General features: G+C 38.0%; 3 protein-coding genes across 3 annotated transcripts; all 3 read right to left on the bottom strand.

Moving 5' to 3' along the window:
* Positions 1 to 803: 803 nt before the first annotated feature.
* On the bottom strand, positions 804 to 4,334 carry LOC133738634 (serine carboxypeptidase-like 18). The gene is made up of 14 exons (XM_062166208.1): positions 4,145 to 4,334; positions 3,893 to 4,038; positions 3,585 to 3,658; positions 3,345 to 3,467; positions 3,141 to 3,243; positions 2,892 to 2,929; positions 2,709 to 2,810; positions 2,516 to 2,602; positions 2,265 to 2,420; positions 2,106 to 2,177; positions 1,900 to 2,021; positions 1,433 to 1,546; positions 1,183 to 1,237; positions 804 to 1,084 (listed from the first exon to the last, which is right to left on the bottom strand). The coding sequence occupies exons 1-14, from the start codon at positions 4,270 to 4,272 to the stop codon at positions 1,001 to 1,003; spliced, it is 1,404 nt and encodes a 467-aa protein (XP_062022192.1). The 5' UTR covers positions 4,273 to 4,334; the 3' UTR covers positions 804 to 1,000.
* A 4,225-nt stretch (positions 4,335 to 8,559) lies between these two features.
* On the bottom strand, positions 8,560 to 12,161 carry LOC133738326 (serine carboxypeptidase-like 17). The gene is made up of 15 exons (XM_062165841.1): positions 12,059 to 12,161; positions 11,433 to 11,881; positions 11,189 to 11,325; positions 10,998 to 11,074; positions 10,781 to 10,903; positions 10,557 to 10,659; positions 10,410 to 10,447; positions 10,212 to 10,313; positions 9,937 to 10,023; positions 9,687 to 9,839; positions 9,520 to 9,591; positions 9,322 to 9,440; positions 9,122 to 9,235; positions 8,977 to 9,034; positions 8,560 to 8,878 (listed from the first exon to the last, which is right to left on the bottom strand). The coding sequence occupies exons 2-15, from the start codon at positions 11,582 to 11,584 to the stop codon at positions 8,795 to 8,797; spliced, it is 1,419 nt and encodes a 472-aa protein (XP_062021825.1). The 5' UTR covers positions 11,585 to 11,881; positions 12,059 to 12,161; the 3' UTR covers positions 8,560 to 8,794.
* Positions 12,162 to 12,505: 344 nt separating this feature from the next.
* Positions 12,506 to 15,711, bottom strand: LOC133738327 (serine carboxypeptidase-like 17). The gene is made up of 14 exons (XM_062165842.1): positions 15,512 to 15,711; positions 15,254 to 15,390; positions 15,058 to 15,134; positions 14,851 to 14,973; positions 14,645 to 14,747; positions 14,519 to 14,556; positions 14,310 to 14,411; positions 13,968 to 14,054; positions 13,718 to 13,873; positions 13,554 to 13,625; positions 13,345 to 13,463; positions 13,134 to 13,247; positions 12,997 to 13,051; positions 12,506 to 12,888 (listed from the first exon to the last, which is right to left on the bottom strand). The coding sequence occupies exons 1-14, from the start codon at positions 15,661 to 15,663 to the stop codon at positions 12,805 to 12,807; spliced, it is 1,419 nt and encodes a 472-aa protein (XP_062021826.1). The 5' UTR covers positions 15,664 to 15,711; the 3' UTR covers positions 12,506 to 12,804.
* Between the last annotated feature and the right edge of the window lie 2,758 nt (positions 15,712 to 18,469).

The raw sequence follows: 18,469 nt of genomic DNA, 5'->3' as shown, positions 1-18,469 counted from the left end.
CCTAAATCAAATCTTTTCTTGTCACCAAAAACAAGATCAAAATGGGAAGGTTTTCAAACTGATTTTGATAAACATTCAAAACATTCTAACTTTATGAAAAACCAATCTATGATTGATATGCATATAAAAAACGTTTAATGCAGATGTGAATATTCAATCACTCTAATAGATATGCATATCAATTCAGAATCATGCAGACTGATATGGTATGAATACCATCTTTAACTCAAGATCACGTGAGATGATTCTCCTTGATCTTCTCCTCATGATTCTGCGATCTTCCTCTTTGTTTCCTTGAACCACCGGGAAGACAGGAGAATTTTTCTCCAAGTCCACTGCATCTTCTGTTTTTCTTGTGATCATGGGAAATCATGTATTGAATGGTAATAGCCCAATTTACTTACAAACTGTTTATTTATGTCAGATTTCAAGGAAGTGTACGAGACATGGTTACTTGCTATAACTTTGCTTTAAACTGTGATAATTTTCTAATAAAATGATCTGGGGTTCACATCCAAAACCAATTGACAATAGATGGAGTGGCCCAAACCCTTATAAACTCATAAGCAAGGTCTCTTTTTTCTCATATGTGATCTATATTCTCAACATTAATTTGCATATTTTGGTAAGGGTGCATGGCCGAGATTTGCAACTTGAGGCGGCTGCCTCAGGCCACGGATAAACAATGGAGCTGAATGAGCATTATCTTAGAGAGGATACATCGATTGATTGTTGTCTTTTGAGCTTTTTTATAGTAAAAGGGACTTTAATTTGATCAACAAAAGAAAAAGGAATCGCAAATGTGTATAATCCTAATTTACATTATATTTCACTGAAAATATGTAAGGTCTTTTTACGAAGTACACTCATGACAAAGCAGGACGTTGAGATTTATTACAATACAAAAGGAAAAAATCAATGCTCTGACTACACAAAATGAAACTACGTACAAGAAAATTATTCAGAGTAGATACCAAGTGATCACAGCATTAATGATCAACTAGATGGGGTAACGTGCTAAAAATCTGTCAAACATGGCAAGTGTTTCCTTGTGTTTGTACTCTGGAGCAGTGTGACCAGCACCCTGCATAAAAGCATAAAAAGAAAAAATATTAATCTGGGTACTAATTTGAGTACATTATGAAATTAAAGACACAGATGAGAGAGTCTTTGTGTTCTTGCCTTTACAGTCACGTAAGTCAACCTGAAGTTATCATTCATGAACTTCACTTGGTATCTGCAGAAAAAGTAGGAAAGTTTCAAGCAATTGACCATTTTTCATATGCACGATTCTTTCTTGCCAGAAAGACTAATATTATGCTGTATCAAGATCAGTGATTGGTTACCAAATCATACGTGTCTTGCGATCATTATTTGCCATACTATGTCAAAGATCTAGCAAGAAATATTTCTTGGTGAGTTTAGAACTTACCCTGCAATTTGACCGTTGACATACCACGGTCGCCATTCATCAAAAACAGCTATATCAAGAGCTTTGATCCAATATTGTGTAGCAATCCATGGAACTGATATGTCATGATCACCACTGCAAGGCAAAATGTACCATATAGTCAGTATCGAAGATAAGACCAAAAATCTATGGGAATTTTTCAGTTGGTTTTGCTGTCCATTTTGTAGAATGCAACAAATGGTTCCCCAATATTCATTCCAACAGTAATAATTGGAATATTGTCTAGCTTACTGAGATGCAAAATAGCATTCATTCGTTGTGTTATTTTTAAACTAGGACCTAGTTTAATATTTGAATTTAAAAGTATATGATATTCAAACATCATATGCATGATATTAAGGTCACATTTATATGATGACCATTAATATATGCTTAGACGTAAAATAAGTAGTTCAGTTAGAGGAAATAGATGGCACAGGGAAGATCACCTGTATATCAAAGCTCGAAGACCTGTTTCTGATAGATTTTTCTGATACGCAAGAGAACTTGTGATGTCTTCTGTGTAGTATGCCAAGGCCTTGGGGCATCGTACCCAATTCTCGACTGTTCCCTGCAATATCAAGTATATGCCTAATATTATCTTGCTGCTGATGTTTGATGGTTAATGAGCCTTCGAAATTTAGGAATTACATACATTTCGAACACCTAGAGCTGCCCGAACTGTTTCATCGTTCATCCACCTATAGGCAAGCACATATGTATATCCCTGGAAACAAGGAAAGCTTATGTTAGACAATCCATAATTCCATATCATGTAGCAGAGTCATGTCAGAAACAGAGGAATGTTTATTACCCGGCAAGGCAATTCAGGTAGCTTAGACTCTGAAAGGAGGTAATCCATAGTACTTGCTTCTCGAGCTCTAAGATCCCACTCCAACTCAGTTGTTCTACCAGATGCAAAAGCACATTGGGGTTCCAAAATTTGTGCAAGATTTATTTGTAGAAGACACTGCAAGTTAAAAGGGAATGAACTTTCAGTTTCAGACTACGTGATTAGGACAGTGCTCATTATCAAAACAAAAAGTAGTAATATATGTTACTCACATCTTTAATTTTTTGAAGAGCAGTAACACAAAGTGTATTGTTAAGTTCCACATTGACATAGTCCCCACTGCAATTAGTTTTAGCAGCCTGCAAAGAGCATGGTATAGTTAAAACTTCGTCAAAAGTAATGTAAGTATGTAACTTATGCTGACAATATTATACTTCAAATGAGCAGTAAAAAATTATTATGCACCTCATAGATTTCATCTGAAATGAGTGACACTCGGTGAACATATGGGATTCTCTCATTTACATCAATAAAAGAATCTGAAACTGGATTTCCAAGCAAGTATCCCTGTTTCAAGCTAAATCATATTATACATTGCCAAAGAAACGAATTAGGGGAAAACCAAAATGAGATTAGATAGTGTATTACTTGGAGTTGCATTCTTGGCCTTAACCCAGACTCTAAACCTGCAATGCAGTATCCAAGGTTTAGGAAGTTAAATTAAGAGAATTTTTTGTTTCCTTCACAACACAATACTATTGTTCATACATGTGACCGACTGTGAGCTTTTAAGTAGAGCATGATTCACTATAGGTTCCATATCAATAAACTGTTTTCAATCGGGCGTGTGTGCATTATTGATGCCAATATTTCTGCCTTGAATATGAAGAGACTTACCTTCTAGTATATTCTTAAGAAGAATGGGAACAATAAGTCCTGAATATGAGTCACCACCAATGTACAGTTGATTTCCCTGAAAACTTGGGTGTGCATATAACCACTGTTTCACAAATCATAGAAATGAGTAAGAGAAACTGCAAGATTTCAGAAACATGAAATTAAAAGCACAAATAGAAGTACTCGTGATTCTCTTCTCCTTACCTTTCTTAAGAAAGTATAGGTCTGTGCAGCTGATTTTGTATCGGAAGTATAGTACCCTTCCGAGGTTGTAGAGTACGAAAACCCAGCACCAACTGGTGCATCTATAAAGATTATGTTGGCCACCTACATGATTATAAGGATTTGAATGAATTAGATTAGCCCAAATCCAAAACATAATTAAGCACCAAATGCATAACTTTTTTATAAGCACAAAGTGGATTGAAATATAAAAATTTGCACCTTGGTCCATGAATATGGATTCAAAATTATAGTGGGTATGCTTCCATTGTAATGCAGATCAAAACTAAATGGACCTGCAAAGAGAAGGAGATATATGTGTTACTAAAATTTGTGTGTACTTGTTAAGTCCACTGATCATGAACTACACAAAAGAGATCAAGACTTGCAGACTGTTTTGATTTAGTTCAATGTGATCAGTAACTTGTAGAGAGTAATTGGGTGTGTTAAGAATATTTATGGGTTTGAATAGAAGCAATCTTTGTCAATCTCTTATGTCATTTTCATGAAGAACAGAGTTCATGGCTTACCAATTTCGTAAGCCATTGCAGAAAACCCGGAACATCCAGGGCCTCCAGTAAGCCAAAGCACAAGAGGATCATCAATTGGGTTTCTCTCCGACTCGACGAAATAGTAGAATAGTTGCACCTCATCCAAATCATCCACCGCAATGTAACTGCATTCATCCAAAGCCCCAACAAGTGTCCACTATTAGTAAAATGCATATAACTAAGAAACCAATGCCGCATATATAGAAGAAGTGTAAAGTAAATTAAACTCACCCTGTTTCAAGTTTGAAGGGAAGTGTCCCATTCCACCCAGGTAGAGTCTCAACGATTGTCTGAGAAGTGGCAATGCCTGAGAATGCCAATAAGAGAAGCACACTCAAACACATAGTGAGTGGTGCCATACTTTGATTCCAAAATAGCACCACCAACCCAACAAAGAGCAAGATTGGAAAGTGCAATATATGTGTTTGTTATATTGTCCCAGCTACATTTTTAAACAATGCACATAAAATTATTGGATTGGGTGATGTGACATACAAATTAGGCACGTGGAGAGAGACTGACTGATCACTGAGAATTAGGTGAAAGGTTTGTTTTAACTCACCCACAAACTCTGGTCCGCCTCTTTAACTTGGTACTGAACTTTCAAGGCGCCAAATTGGTTCTAGATTTGGTGCCCCAACAAATATTCTCTTACCGGGAAGAAGAAGGAGATGAATTAGATTGCAGCTGTAGTCTTTCTACTATAGGGCCTTCTTTGGTTTTCATTAATTTAGATATAATCATAGGAGGGCTACCTTTTAAAATAGTTGACCATATCATTGTATAATCATTTGTTATTGACCTAGGATTCAAAACACTTATTATATTAGATCAACTGGCATAAGTATAACCGTATAACGACTATACTGTATTAGCCAACTTTCAAGCTATGGAGGATGTGAACTCGGGTTTTCTACCATTCTTGCTATTTGAAGATGTTCCGGTCTATCTACAGCTCATGGGGTCCCTAATAAGATTTGGAAATCGATTGTGTCCTCATGCCGAACTAGATTATTGGCTGAGTGAGAAGCTGACGGTTCTCTACTTCTCAAATCTGAACTGCAGCAGAAAGTCTTACCTTCCCGCCATGGTGATTTGTTGCCAAGTCAAAGTCATGTGTCTAATCATAGGGGTGCCGAGGACTTGCAAATAATACGTAGGAAAAAAAACAATAAAATAATAATAATAATAAATCGTGGATAAAACTTTGCTTGCTTTTAGCTTTGGTCTTTTTTTTTTTTTTTTTTTTTTTGGGGGAGGGGGTTATTAAGTACCTTGACTCGGACCATTCCGTGTTATGGTTTGAAACTAAAAAATAATTTTCCTAATAAGTTGAGTATTAGTCCATATGACATGCACTTATTACTGATTGGTTTTCTTAATTTTTCACTCCTTGCAATAGTTCCAACCAAATACGAGGCTAATAATTATTAGCCTGAACCACCACATATGACAATGTCACATGATAGTCTGAAACCATAAAATAATTAGTCTTATTATTAGTATCTACAACCTAGTCACGTGCTCACATGCTTGCTCATTTACCTTTTTTTGTTTAATATTTAGAAAACAAATAATAAAAGTAGTTTTTTTTTTTGGGAATTAAAAAAATTTATTAAAAGAATAAAAGAAAATACAAAAAGGGGAAATGGGGATATCAACCACAACCCCTCCCACAGAGGTGAAATAAAAGCTGTTATCAATTCGAGTAGAACTAATATAGATGGGAGAGAGCGAGAGCTCTCTAAACCCTAGCGCCGCCACCGATGGGTATCCTCTTTGGAGGCCTCCTTCGCCTTCTCTCCAGCGTCCGCTCAGGCGTACGAGTTCTTTTCACTATGGCTGCACGCCATTCATCCTTCGACGGGACGATTTTCTGACGACGGCAAGGGATCTGATTAGCCGGTTGTCCTTTGTGATATGGCTTCAGGTTTGGGGCTTTCTGGTGGTGTGGGATCCTGGCGGTACTCTGGTTGGATTGCAGCCGTTCCTAGCCGGCGAGTGGTGGAGAAGAGATCGGTCAACAAGCGGGCAGATCTGGTTCGTACTGGTGCAAGCACGACTGGTGGAATTCAGTCTGGTCTGTTTCAGGCGGCGATGTCGATATTGGGCTAGGCGGGCTTCTGCTCTCCTGCACGGTGGCAGCTTGGTTTTCCCTTGGTGGCTGATCTTGTTCTGGTGGCGGAGATGGTTGATGATCACGTCGGGTGGTAGCTGGCGGTGGTGTTTGGGTTCTCTGCGTGGGGTGCCCAGAGTAATCTGGGGTATCCTTATGGGCTGGTGTTGGGCTCATCTGCTGGGCCAGACCTCTCCATGGGTCTGGCTCTGGGACCCGGGTGACTCATTGCCTGCTTCTATGTTAATTTGGACGAGGTTTCTGGGTGCGCCGCGTTTGTTTTCAGGTGGATTGAGCCTTTCTAGATTCTATAAAAAGGCTCGGTATAGTCACGCTGTGAGTACCACAATTGCGTGCTTTGGCGAGCAGTGTCCCTTATGCTGGGTCGAGTCTAGTCTTGATTGGTCTGCTGATCTTCTGCATGCCCGGATCGCAAATTCTGATTGTTGGGTCTACAACTCTCAAGGTCATGACAATGGTTTCGTTGTTGGTAATTATCTTGAAGACAATAAGGATTTACCTTTAGAATTTGCTAGTTCTTCTAGAAAAGTTTCAGAGCAGAGTTTAATTGTACACGAACAATTGGTTGATGTAGTACATCTTTTAGTTTGTTCTAGTTTAGCTCAAAGTCTTAGGCGTTTCTGGCCTTTGTATGCTCCCCATTGGGATGCCCTCCTGAGCGATTTTAATCGCTAGATCAATGAACTTTTCTTTCAAAAAAAAAAAAAAGAGGTGAAATAAAAGCTGCGAAAAAACTAACAGAAAAAGCAAAACAAAGCTATAGTAAAAGCAGTTACTATCTCCTATAAGTGCAATTTTGTATTTGTTTTCTTTTGTGATTTATTTAGCTAAAAAATTACCAACCTTTTACAATACTAATCATTTTAGATAATATTCATGTTAATTAGGTTTTTTCTTTGTCATAAGCACTTCCAAGAATGCGAGTTTTGGTGAACCTTTTAACACCAAACTTCATGCTTCTACTTTATAATAGTGTAGATTGGTAGACCTACAGGAAGTGATAGTGGTAAAGATTTCGTGCACAAAGTAACGCGCTAAGCAAAAATTAGATGCTTAATAGAAGCACATAAAACGGTGACACATATCTTGTGCCGGATGTTGTCCCTCGACCCAACTAGGAATGACAAAAATCCCCAACGGGGCGGAGCTTCATTGGATACCCGCCCCTAATGGGGGGAGAATTCAGGGACAAATGGGGAATGTGGATCCACAATCCCCAAACTCGCCCCAATAATATATACATATATTTAATTTATATATATATATATATATTAATTTATATATATTAATTTATTTGTTATTATATAAATCACAAATATATACATTTATTATTTTACTTTAATGGCTACACTTTTACTTCAATAGTGTTTTGACTTTTGTACTCACTAAATTATGATTTATTAATTTAATCATGTTTTAATTTTATTTATTGTAGATTTTGATTTTTAAAAAGGCAATATGAGATAAAAATTATTTTATTTATTAAATTCTTATTGGGGATTTGGGGCGGGTTTGGAGGCTTTAGACCCCTGTGGGGATGGGGCCGGAGAATCCCCAATATATTTTTATTGGAGATTGGGGCGGGGATGGAGGTGGAAAATGACTATGAGGATGGGGATCGATTCCCATCCCCAACCCGCCCCATTGCCATCCTTAGACCCAACGAACCAAATGGCTAAAACGAAAACCCGCTTGCTATGGACCACATAGCGACGGTTCATGAGGGAGTGGGGGGAGAGTGGTCAAATACCATTGGTGAACAAAACCCAAAGACTCAAACTCCAAATTCAAACCCGAATCCGACTAGAAAACAAACTAGGTCCTAATCAAACATCTATCAATTCTTATTCTGAAAGCCACATGAATCTCCAATTTCGACCGGAAGCCACTCAAATTGTGGCCTCATTTAGTGCAACGTCTATTGTATTAATGTGGCCGAAATTACAGTGATCCACTGAATATGGACGAGGAAAAAAGAGTCATTATCTAAGCAATTTCCCCTATCAACTATTTACAACACAAATAACAGAAAGTATAACCGGTTACAAAGGACGAGACGTGAACTCCGAGCGTAATCCTTCATGTAATGTTCTACTCAAAAAAACAATCTCAAGGGAGGTACGGCATCTTTTGGGACTCGCAATAAAGTAAACACTGTTCAGACTAAAAGGCCTGAACTGGCACAATGGTAAGAGACTCGCTTAGTCCACCACTGTGGCAGCAAAACAATCGACCTAAGAAACAAACCACCAAAGTTGGATGCCCAAAAGGTGCAAGGTTAGTCCCAATCAGACCTAAATTCCTTCCACGCACCAGCCAACATTTGCACCATGACTAGCTAATATAGGATCGCTTTCGTCAACTACATGGCAACCATACCGGAGTAGAACAGCTCCTCAGAGCTGAACAACCAAAATCCACAGAAAACTCAACCAAATCGGACCAAGAGACGAAGAAACATACCTAAAAGTTAAAGACAAACTAAAAATTGCATAGGGCAGGACAGCAATAATACAATCAGTACATCTACTGCCAATTAGTCATTCATCAACTTAAATATATCAAACATGACTACATCCTCTGGCTCTACAATTTTGATAGAGTTTCAAAAAGCAATTTCTAATAAAAAGAAGACAACCCTAACTAATTTATTGGAAACTCAAGCTACAAATACAGGACACATAGAGAAAGTTATAAAAAGGGACAATCCGTCCTTGATCATCTTGAAGCTCGCTGCATCTTTTTCAGAGAGGATAGTAATGGATGAACCTATCAAACATGATATAACATTCCCTACGCTTGTATTCAGGAGCTGAGTGCCCAGCACCCTGCAGAAATTCAGAAAAAAGAAAATATATATATAAAAACATTCCCTACATACTAAACAATTTTTTTTTTTTTTGTCATGACTCAGACAGCAAGGTACCTTTACAGTTGCATAAGTCAAACGGTATCCCTCACTACTTGAATACTTGACAGTGTATCTACCATGAACACAAACAGCATCAGTTTATAAGTTCCAGACATGATATGGCTGTAAAAATAATAATAATAATAATAATAAAACGCACCCAGCAATTTGACCATCAACTAGCCACGGTCTCCAATACTGGACAACAGGCAAATCCAAACTTCTTATCCACTCTTCCGTACCGGTGTTTGGGACTGTAAGGTCATGATCACCACTGCAGCAGAGGGAGAAATTATCCAAGTTCATACAAGTTCTAATATATACGAAATAATGTATTATAGAAAAATTGCAAGTGATTACTTGAATATCAGAACTTGTAATCCCTTGGTACTGAGGTATTTATGATACTCAACGACACTTTCCACATCTTCTGTGTATGACAAACTTTTATTGCATCTCTTCCAATCTAGTACTGTTCCCTGATCACCATTACAATATTTATCAGAAGAATAGCAAAGGCATGCAATATGTTCAGTGTACTCCCTTTACTTTGTATACCTCTCTGACATTAAGTGCCTTTCTTACACCTTCATCGTTTGCCCATACATAAGCCAGCATATAATTGAAGTTCTGCAATGGCATGGAATTGACTGTGAAAAGTAAAATTTGGGAAAAATTTAGTTTCAAATCTAGAAAGTGTTGGTAGAAGGGGATATTAAGTATACTCGACAGTAGTATTCAGGATCTTTTGGAAGTGACCGGATGAATTCTTCAGGATTTTCATGTAAATATCTACGAGCTGTTTCTCCATCTTGGTCTGGGGAAGCCCACGTGCACTTTGGCTCTAGAATGCAGAGTTTGTTTATGTCTTTAATTTGCTGCAAGTTCATGAAACTACTCTTTAGTTTTCTTTTCCAAAAGTCTTCAGGTATATTAGATGATATGGGTGATAGTAAGAGGAATTGGATAACTCACCTTTGCCATCAATTGAACGTCCTCATAGCATTCTGGCTCTGACGTGGTAGCATCATAGAAACTTGAATTGCAGCTTTCTTTAGCTGCCTGGAAAAAGCAGGCAACACCATCGATTGGTATTTATACTAGATAATCCATCCATTAAACCACATAGTGTCACTTTGCAAAGTCAATGAACCTTTTTTTTTTTTAAGAATAGAAGTCAATGAACCTTTGTTATCATATTAAGCCATTATATTCTTAAAAATGAAGTAGAAATTGGAAGGAGGAAGTACCTCGTAGAGTTCATCTGATATAAGCCCCATCCGATGAGAATAAACATACTTTGAATTCCCATTGAGAGTTTGATCAGTAAGTGGACACCCTATAACATACCCCTAAAACCATTCCAGATGACACTCTCAGTGTTCAACATTATAGAAGGAAATAAAAAGAACTAATGTGCATCAAACGAAAGAATTTAGTCACTTTACCTTGAGGTTGAGTCGTGGCAGTACTCCGGCATCATTGTCTGAAACATTTCAGTCAATTTAGATTCAAGGTTTATGAGTCATTTTCCATAACAATAAATAATGCTTGATTAATTTGATCTAAATGTTAGTTATTCAGTAAATCAATACCATCTATTATGTATTTGACAACGATGGTGCCCGTCAGGCCTGAATATGAGTCAGCCCCAATAAATAGCTGAACTTTGAGAAATCGTGGGTGCTCTTCCAACCACTGCATTACAACCATAAGAAACCACATGATCAATGGCAAGACTAAGTTGAACTTCTAGGAGCCTAAAGACTTGGTTAATATTTGACTAATTTGTACTCTTTTTGTGTCCTAAATTGTTTACCTCCCTCAAAAATCCATAAACCTGTGCTGCTGTTTTTAAATCTGAAGAAGGGAATTCATCTGCACTAGTTGCATAGGAGAAACCAGTGCCAACAGGTGCATCCACAAACAATACACTTGCAGTCTGGAGAAATGTCTCAATTATCAAATCACAACACCCAGAAAAATCAAATCGGATTGCAAACCATAAACAAATAGGACTGTAGGGAAGTACTAACCTTTGTCCATGAGTATGGGTAGTAATATGTAGATGGTAACCCTCCTTCATAAGCTGTATAATTGAAAACTATAGGACCTACAAAATATACACTGGGAGTCACTCACTACCAAATTTCAAATATACTATATGTGATGTAGACGATACGGGAATCATAAAAGTTATTCAAAAAATATACAATATGATGAGTACCATTTTCGTATACGATACCACTTAAAACAGAACAACCAGGGCCTCCACTATACCACAACAACAAAGGATCTTCTTTGGGGTTTCCTTCTGACTCAATGAAGTAGTAAAACATCTCTGCTTTACCCACACTGACATACCTGAATACGAAAAGTACGAAATCATAAAGCATAAAAACAGGAATCTTTAGCTGATTAAATTACTTACAACCAAGAAATTGAATCCAAAAGAAAATACACATACATACCCAGTGTAGAGCTTAAAAGGAAGATCACCAGCGAAACCCGGAATAGACTTGACCAGTGTGCCACAAAGAACTGCCTTTGCTGAGAAAACCAAAACAAGAAGCAAATGCAAACAAACCCAACTCATGGTGTTGTTGCCAGAACCAAATGCCATTCCTAGACAATGCAAAGGTAGCTCCCAGCAAGCAAGTTTTGATCTTTATAAAATTACTTAGTTTTGGTGAAAGACATCGGCTTTAAATGCGGTTCATAATGGGTGCATATCGAGGTTGACGGCAATTATTGGTGGATTATTGATTTCCACATGTTCGTGTGCAAGAAATTTCAGAAAGCTTCTTTCACATCCCAGGACCTCACGAACCAAAACAAAGAAAGAAGATGATGGAGCAGAAAAAGAGGTAGGTGGATGAAGCCACATGACAATCTACCCATCTACGCATCTCCCAAATGACTGAAATGAGAGAAGAACACGAGCCCAACTGAGCTTCCATAAAACCCACAGAGGTTAAAAGACTTGTTTTTGTTTAAAGAGTAACTAGGACAGTAGCACGTGAAACAGTAACTAAACCCACATTTACAGGCAGGAAAGAAATCAATTACAGCTATAGATGGACGCAGAAAGTCATACCTTCCCCGCCGGCCGGAGCTGTCGGAGACGGCTAACTCAGAGGACTTGCTATTTGTAATAATAGTGGGCTAATTACATTTTACACCCTCCCATTGAATTTTTCACATTAAGAAATAAGAACCCCTTATTTTACAAATTTCAATTTTATTCTATAACGAAAAAAAAAACATTTTAGTCCGATTACAAGATTTGATACATAATTTGAGTGAGGGAAATTTAGTTACAATTTTTAAGTCATGAGGGAAATTTTAAATACTCAAGAGCATTGATGCTCTATATATTGAGATCGTTCATTATTTTGATTTTCTCAACCATCCGATTGAGAAAGCATGATGTTTTCGAGTACTGTAGGACACCGCACTTTCAAATGGTCTCATATTGGTTGCACGTGTAAGCCAAGTTTTCCCATTATTGCTCACTCATGAGTTATCATAACAGAATTCAAAACCAAAATCTACACATCAAACATACAACCCTTCCGACTTTATTGAAAAATTAGTAACATAATCAATATTTTACCAAAATTACTCATATGATAGATGAGAGAAAAATGATGTATCCCCATTCTCAGACCCAGACCGTATTTTTATTGCATCTCAACTATATCAATTGTACTTGAAATGTAATCATAGCCGGTGATGTTATCACTGTTACCATCACTACTACATACTCGTACATTAAATTTATCCGGCTTGAAAGGAAGAAACCATATCCTTGATCATCTTGATGATGTCTGCACCTTTCTCTTAGATAGGATAGTAATGGATGAATCTATCAAACATTTTATACCCTTCCCTACGCTTGTATTCTTGAGGTGAGTGACCTGCTCCCTACAAAATTTATGGAAGAAAAAAATACATACGTATTTTAAAACAAGAACTTAAAAACACCAAAGTGATTTCTTATTGCCATGACTTGGGTAGGAAGCTAGGTAGTACCTTTAGGGTTGCATATGTCAAGCGGTATCCATTTTCTGAATACTTGATGGTGTACCTGCATAAACACATATATAGGATCAATTACATAAGTTTCAAACTACTGAAACAGAAACAAAAAATGCAGAAAAGAAACTCACCCAGCAATTTGACCATCAACTAGCCATGGTCTCCAATCATTAACAATAGTCAAACCCAACTTTTTTATCCACGCTTCTGTGCCGGTGTTCGGAATTATAAGGTCATGATCACCACTGCAGGAGAAGAAGTAATCTACTGGTTTAGCAACATAGTGCACAGAAACTGTATGTATGAAGAACAAAATAGCTTACAAAAAGTACAAGTAATTACTTGAATATCAGAACTTGTAATCCCTTGGTACTGAGATTTTGATGATATTCGAGGACACTTGCCACATCATATGTGTAATCCAAGCTCTTATTGCATCTCTTCCAATCAAATACTGTTCCCTGATCATGTTTACAAAAACTTATCAGCAAGAAAGTAACTATGGCATGTTAAGTATATTAGACTATCTCAGGTTTAGAAGTGGTACGTACATTTCTGATATTAAGCGCCGCTCGAACTTCATCACTGTTCGCCCAAACATAAGATAGAGAGTAGCTGAAGGTCTGCAAAGAAGGATGTTTCCGGGAGAAATAAAGATCAGGACAAATTATAGGTCCAAACATAGTACACATTGTAGATAGAGGAGATAACTTACATGACAGAACTCAGGATTTTGTAGAGGTGACCGGAGGTAGTCTTCAGGGTATTCATTTTCCTGCATAGATCTACGAGCTGGTTCTTCATCGTTTATTGGAGAAGCCCATGTGCACTTTGGCTCCAGAATATTGTTTTTGTTTATGTCTTTAATTTGCTGCAAGTTCATGGAATTAAACATCTTTGTGCTGAATATCCAAGTAAGTTCTAGATAACTTAATGTGTGTGACGAAAGAAATTAAATGTCTCACCCTTGCAATCAATTGAAGGTCCTCATAACATTCTGGTTGATCTGTGGTTACTCCATAGAAACTTGCATTACAGCTTTCTAAAGCAGACTGCAAATATATAATGCGTCATGTGTTTACTAGAAGATATATCAGTCGAATTGCATACTTGCATAGAGATCCGTAATACAAATTTACCAAATGCACACAACAAAAAATGGCTTAGATTTGTAGCAAATTGAAGTCACAGAACATAGAACAGACAATGAATCACATGGAGAAACAGAGTGCCCTGTTTCACATTGACAAAAGCCAAACACTTTCCTAAGATGATAGAACATAGTAGAAAATGGAATGAGGTCTCACATGATAAAGGTCATCTGATATAAGTCCCATCCGGTGAGCATAAATATACTTTGAATTCTCATTGATGGTTGCATCTGTACGTGGACACCCTAAAAGATAGCCCTGAAAGCAATTCAAAGGACAATACTCTTAACTTGTACATAACCAAAAAGTTGAAAAGAAAATCATGATGCGTCAATGTATGAAATGAAATATAGTAGTCAGTTTACCTTGAGATTGAGGCGTGGTGATGCTCCAGCATCATTACCTGAAACAATTAGTCACTTTAAATCCAAGATCTCAATCAAAGTTTTGATTAATCTGATCTGAATGTTAATTGTTTAGTAAGTTAGTACCATCTATTATATGTTTAACAACAATGGTTCCCGATACTCCTGCATATGAATCAGCTCCAAGAAATAATTGAAGCTTGGAATATTGCGGGTGCTCATTCAACCACTGCATTACAACCAATAGAAACCACATGATGAATGACAATGTCTGCATTCTTCTTTAATTTTAGGATCATAAATGTATGGTTTACGTGCATATGAAGCATTACCGCTGTCAAAAAGCCGTAAACCTGCTCTGCTGTTTTTGTATCGGAGGTAGCATATTCTGATGCATCAGTGGCATAGGAGAAACCAGTGCCAACAGGTGCATCCACAAACAATATGCTTGCAGTCTGGAAAAGTGCCACAACACATCAATTCTCTAACAAAACTAAGATGAATACACAGAAGCTTAAAGAATGTGGAAAGATACTGACCCTTGTCCATGAATATGGGTAGTGATAAGTTTTCGGTATACCTCCTTCATAATCTGTAAGATTGAAATCCAAAGGACCTGTACAAAATATAAACCAGGAGTCATATTTTTTTGTTTTCTTTTTTCTGCCTCAGTACGTAATTACAGTTACCCATATTCTATTTGAATTTTATTCATTAGAGTGAAAAAGACAGTACCATTTTCGTAAATGAGGCCATTGAAAGCAGAACAACCAGGGCCACCACTGTACCAAAGCAACAAAGGGTCCACTTTGGGGTCTCCTTCCGACTCAACGAAGTAGTAAAACATCTCTGATCCTTTAACAGTCGTATACCTTCCAAAGGTAAATGTAATTGTAAGATGACAGGATGGGTAATTAGCTAAATGCATGCAAGCAATCCTAGAAACTAAATCTTATGAATCCAAAGAAACCCATCTTGCAAATTTACACATACCCAGTGTAGAGGTTGAAAGGAAGTTCACCATCGAATCCCGGAAGAGACTTGACCAATGTGCCACAGTGAACTGCATTTGCTGAGAATATCAGTAGAAGAAGCAAATGCAGACAAACCCAGTTCATGGTTTTGTTGTTTGAACTAAATGCCATTGGTAGACAATGAAAGCTAGTTGCTAAGTTTTGGTTATTGTTATATATCTAAAGAAACCACACTGATTTAGTGACTGAAAAATGGTAACGGTAGTAGACTGGAACTATTGTTGTAACTGGAAATGGCTTTGAAATTCGGTTGGTTATCGATCTAGGGAGGCACCGAGTCAATTAAATTACACTATTGTTTACCGTGGACTATTATGCTTGTGATTCGTATATCATGCAGAGCATGAGTTCTCTCTCCCTATTTACTTTTTGATCTCCTAAAGCAATTTTTTTTTCCTTTTCTTCAATTGCTGGAGAGAGAGATTCTAGATCGAGAAAGTGAAAAAGAATATGTAATTTATAAGTGAGTGATCACTCTCAATTGCACTCAAGTTTTTTGAGTTAAAACTCAACACTAAATAAGTGATTAGGTGAAGACAATATCGGTATAATAGTGAGTCATGGACTACGCTAGTTGCTGTTTAACATGTATCAAAACGGATATCTCTCTAATCACATCATTGACCCTAATTGCTGGGCTCAAATTAAAGGTGAATCGAATGCCTAAACCTTTGAAAAATGTGTTAGCTCTAGCGTACGAATGGTTGCATCTTCGACAAAATGCGTTGGTTCTAGTGAACAAATTATTACCGAGATGTTAAAATCATGTGTTAGCTCAGTCTACGAATTGATGAAGTGCGAATTAACCACATATTTGATATGATAATTGGTTGTACGTGAGGAGGAAGTGTTGGATAGTGGAGATCACACACCAAGAATAGAACAGAAGAAATGATGCAGAACAGATGGCAGCCCAATTTGAAGAACAGTTGGATCGTGCTAAAGGAGGAAAACAAAAAGTGACTAGTAGAAGCGAAACAGCTCCTCGGAGTCCGTTTGGGACGCACCTTACCTTTCCGGAAAGGGAATCGCGCCAGAAATCAAACTCATCGCTTTGCTACGATCTGTGGCCTTTTTCGGGCTTTCGGGGTCGTTTAGGGCCTCAAAAACTGCATTTTTCTATTTTCCGGTGTTTCGGTTTTCCTAGTTATTTTCGGGTTGTTTTCGTTTTTACCCATGGGCTTTAGGGTTTCATTGTTAGTCGCCCTAGGGTTTATTTTCTTATAAATAAGCCGCCTTAAGGCTGCAGAACGGATCTTTTATCATATTTATCAATCAAATTGAGATTTATCTCTTTTATCTCTGGTGGACTCCAGAATCTTTGCTTAGGTTTATTGCTGGTAAACCTAGTTTATCCTTCCGACTGCGTCAGGTGGTATCAGAGCCAGGTTGATAGCTTATGGAGGATGATAAACATAGGTTTACCAGCAATGATACCACCTGCGTCAGAGCAATAAACCTACATTTTGATGATAACCCAAGTTTATCATCCTCCATAAGCTATCAACATGGCTCTGATACCACCTGACGCAGTCGGGATGATAAACTAGGTTTACCAGCAATAAACCTAAGCAAAGATTCTGGAGTCCACCAGAGATAAAAGAGATGAATCTCAATTTGATTGATAAATATGATAAAAGATTCGTTCTGCAGCCTTAAGGCGGCTTATTTATAAGAAAATAAACCCTAGGGCGACTAACAATGAAACCCTAAAGCTCATGGGTAAAAACGAAAACAACCCGAAAATAACTAGGAAAACCAAAACACCGGAAAATAGAAAAATGCAGTTTTTGAGGCCCTAAACGACCCCGAAAGCCCGAAAAAGGCCACAAGTCGTGGCAAAGCGACGAGTCTGATTTCTGGCTTGATTCCATTTCCGGAAAGGTAAGGTGCGTCCCAAACGGACTCCGAGGAGCTGTTTCGCGTCTACTAGTCACTTTTCATTTTCCTCCTTTAGCACGATCCAACTGTTCTTCAAATTGGGCTGCCATCTGTTCTACATCAGTCTCCTCCACCTCCAAAGAACTCAACCCCGAGTTCTCTTCAGGATAAAGAGCCTCATCTTCACGAAACTCATGCAGATCAGCAACATTGAAAGTGTTAGAAATGCCCATCGAATCTGGAAGTGCAACAACATAAGCATTATCATTGATCTTCTTCACCACTTTAAAAGGACCATATTTTCTGGGCTTCAGCTTGTTATAGGTACCAACAAGAAATCTCTCCTTCCTCAGGAACACCATCACGTCATCACCCTCTTGGAACACTTTTATTCTGCGATGTTTATCAGCTGCAGCTTTATACTTAGCATTAGTTGCTTCCAGCTTGGCCTTAACTTCGTCTCGAACAGCCTGCACATCTCTAGCCATGCCCTCAGCAGCAACACTAACACCAGGAACCTTAGGAAGGTTCACCAGATCAACCACATGTCGAGGAACAGCAGTATAAACTAAGGAGAATGGTGACTTCCCTGTTGCACTATGCACAACACTGTTATAAGCAAACTCCACCTGTGGCAAAGCATAATCCCACTGTTTGGGTCGATCTCCACAAACACTTCGTACCATGTTACCCAAAGTTCTGTTAGTAACTTCTGTCTGTCCATCAGTTTGAGGATGAGCTGTGCTGCTACGGTTCAAAGCTGTACCAAACATCCTCCATAAGGTAATCCAGAAGTGGTGCTAAGGAACTTTGTGTCTCTATCAGAAGTAATGGACGTGGGTACTCCATGCAAACGAACCACCTCCCTGAAGAACAGGTTGGCTATATTGGACGCATCAGCAGTCTTCTTACAAGCTATAAAGTGCGCCATCTTAGAGAACCTGTCAACTACCACAAACATAGAATCCACACCTCTTTGGGTACGGGGTAATCCATAGCAAGATCCTGCCAAATATCATCAGGAACAGGTAAAGGA

Source organism: Rosa rugosa, chromosome 3 (genome assembly GCF_958449725.1).
Source record: "Rosa rugosa chromosome 3, drRosRugo1.1, whole genome shotgun sequence".
In the NCBI taxonomy this organism is placed as follows: Eukaryota; Viridiplantae; Streptophyta; class Magnoliopsida; order Rosales; family Rosaceae; genus Rosa; species Rosa rugosa.
The sequence above is the reverse complement of the archived record's forward strand: the minus strand, read 5'-3'. Positions and strand labels throughout refer to the sequence as shown.

Bases quoted from the DNA above. Each gene is read 5' to 3' on its own strand.
- LOC133738634 (XM_062166208.1), bottom strand. From the start codon at position 4,272: ATGGCACCACTCACTATGTGTTTGAGTGTGCTTCTCTTATTGGCATTC. The intron at 3,468-3,584 runs GTGCAAATTTTT...ATAATCATGTAG, and splicing joins ATCCATATTCATGGACCAAG to GTGGCCAACATAATCTTTAT. The intron at 2,930-3,140 runs GTAAGTCTCTTC...ACTGCATTGCAG, and splicing joins TCTTAAGAATATACTAGAAG to GTTTAGAGTCTGGGTTAAGG.
- LOC133738326 (XM_062165841.1), bottom strand. From the start codon at position 11,584: ATGGCATTTGGTTCTGGCAACAACACCATGAGTTGGGTTTGTTTGCAT. The intron at 9,441-9,519 runs GTATACAAAGTA...AATGGTGATCAG, and splicing joins AGGCACTTAATGTCAGAGAG to GGAACAGTACTAGATTGGAA. The intron at 8,879-8,976 runs GTACCTTGCTGT...GAATTTCTGCAG, and splicing joins TGACTTATGCAACTGTAAAG to GGTGCTGGGCACTCAGCTCC.
- LOC133738327 (XM_062165842.1), bottom strand. From the start codon at position 15,663: ATGGCATTTAGTTCAAACAACAAAACCATGAACTGGGTTTGTCTGCAT. The intron at 15,135-15,253 runs GTACTGTCTTTT...TATTTTGTACAG, and splicing joins TGGCCTCATTTACGAAAATG to GTCCTTTGGATTTCAATCTT. The intron at 13,248-13,344 runs GTAATTACTTGT...CTTCTCCTGCAG, and splicing joins TTACAAGTTCTGATATTCAA to TGGTGATCATGACCTTATAA.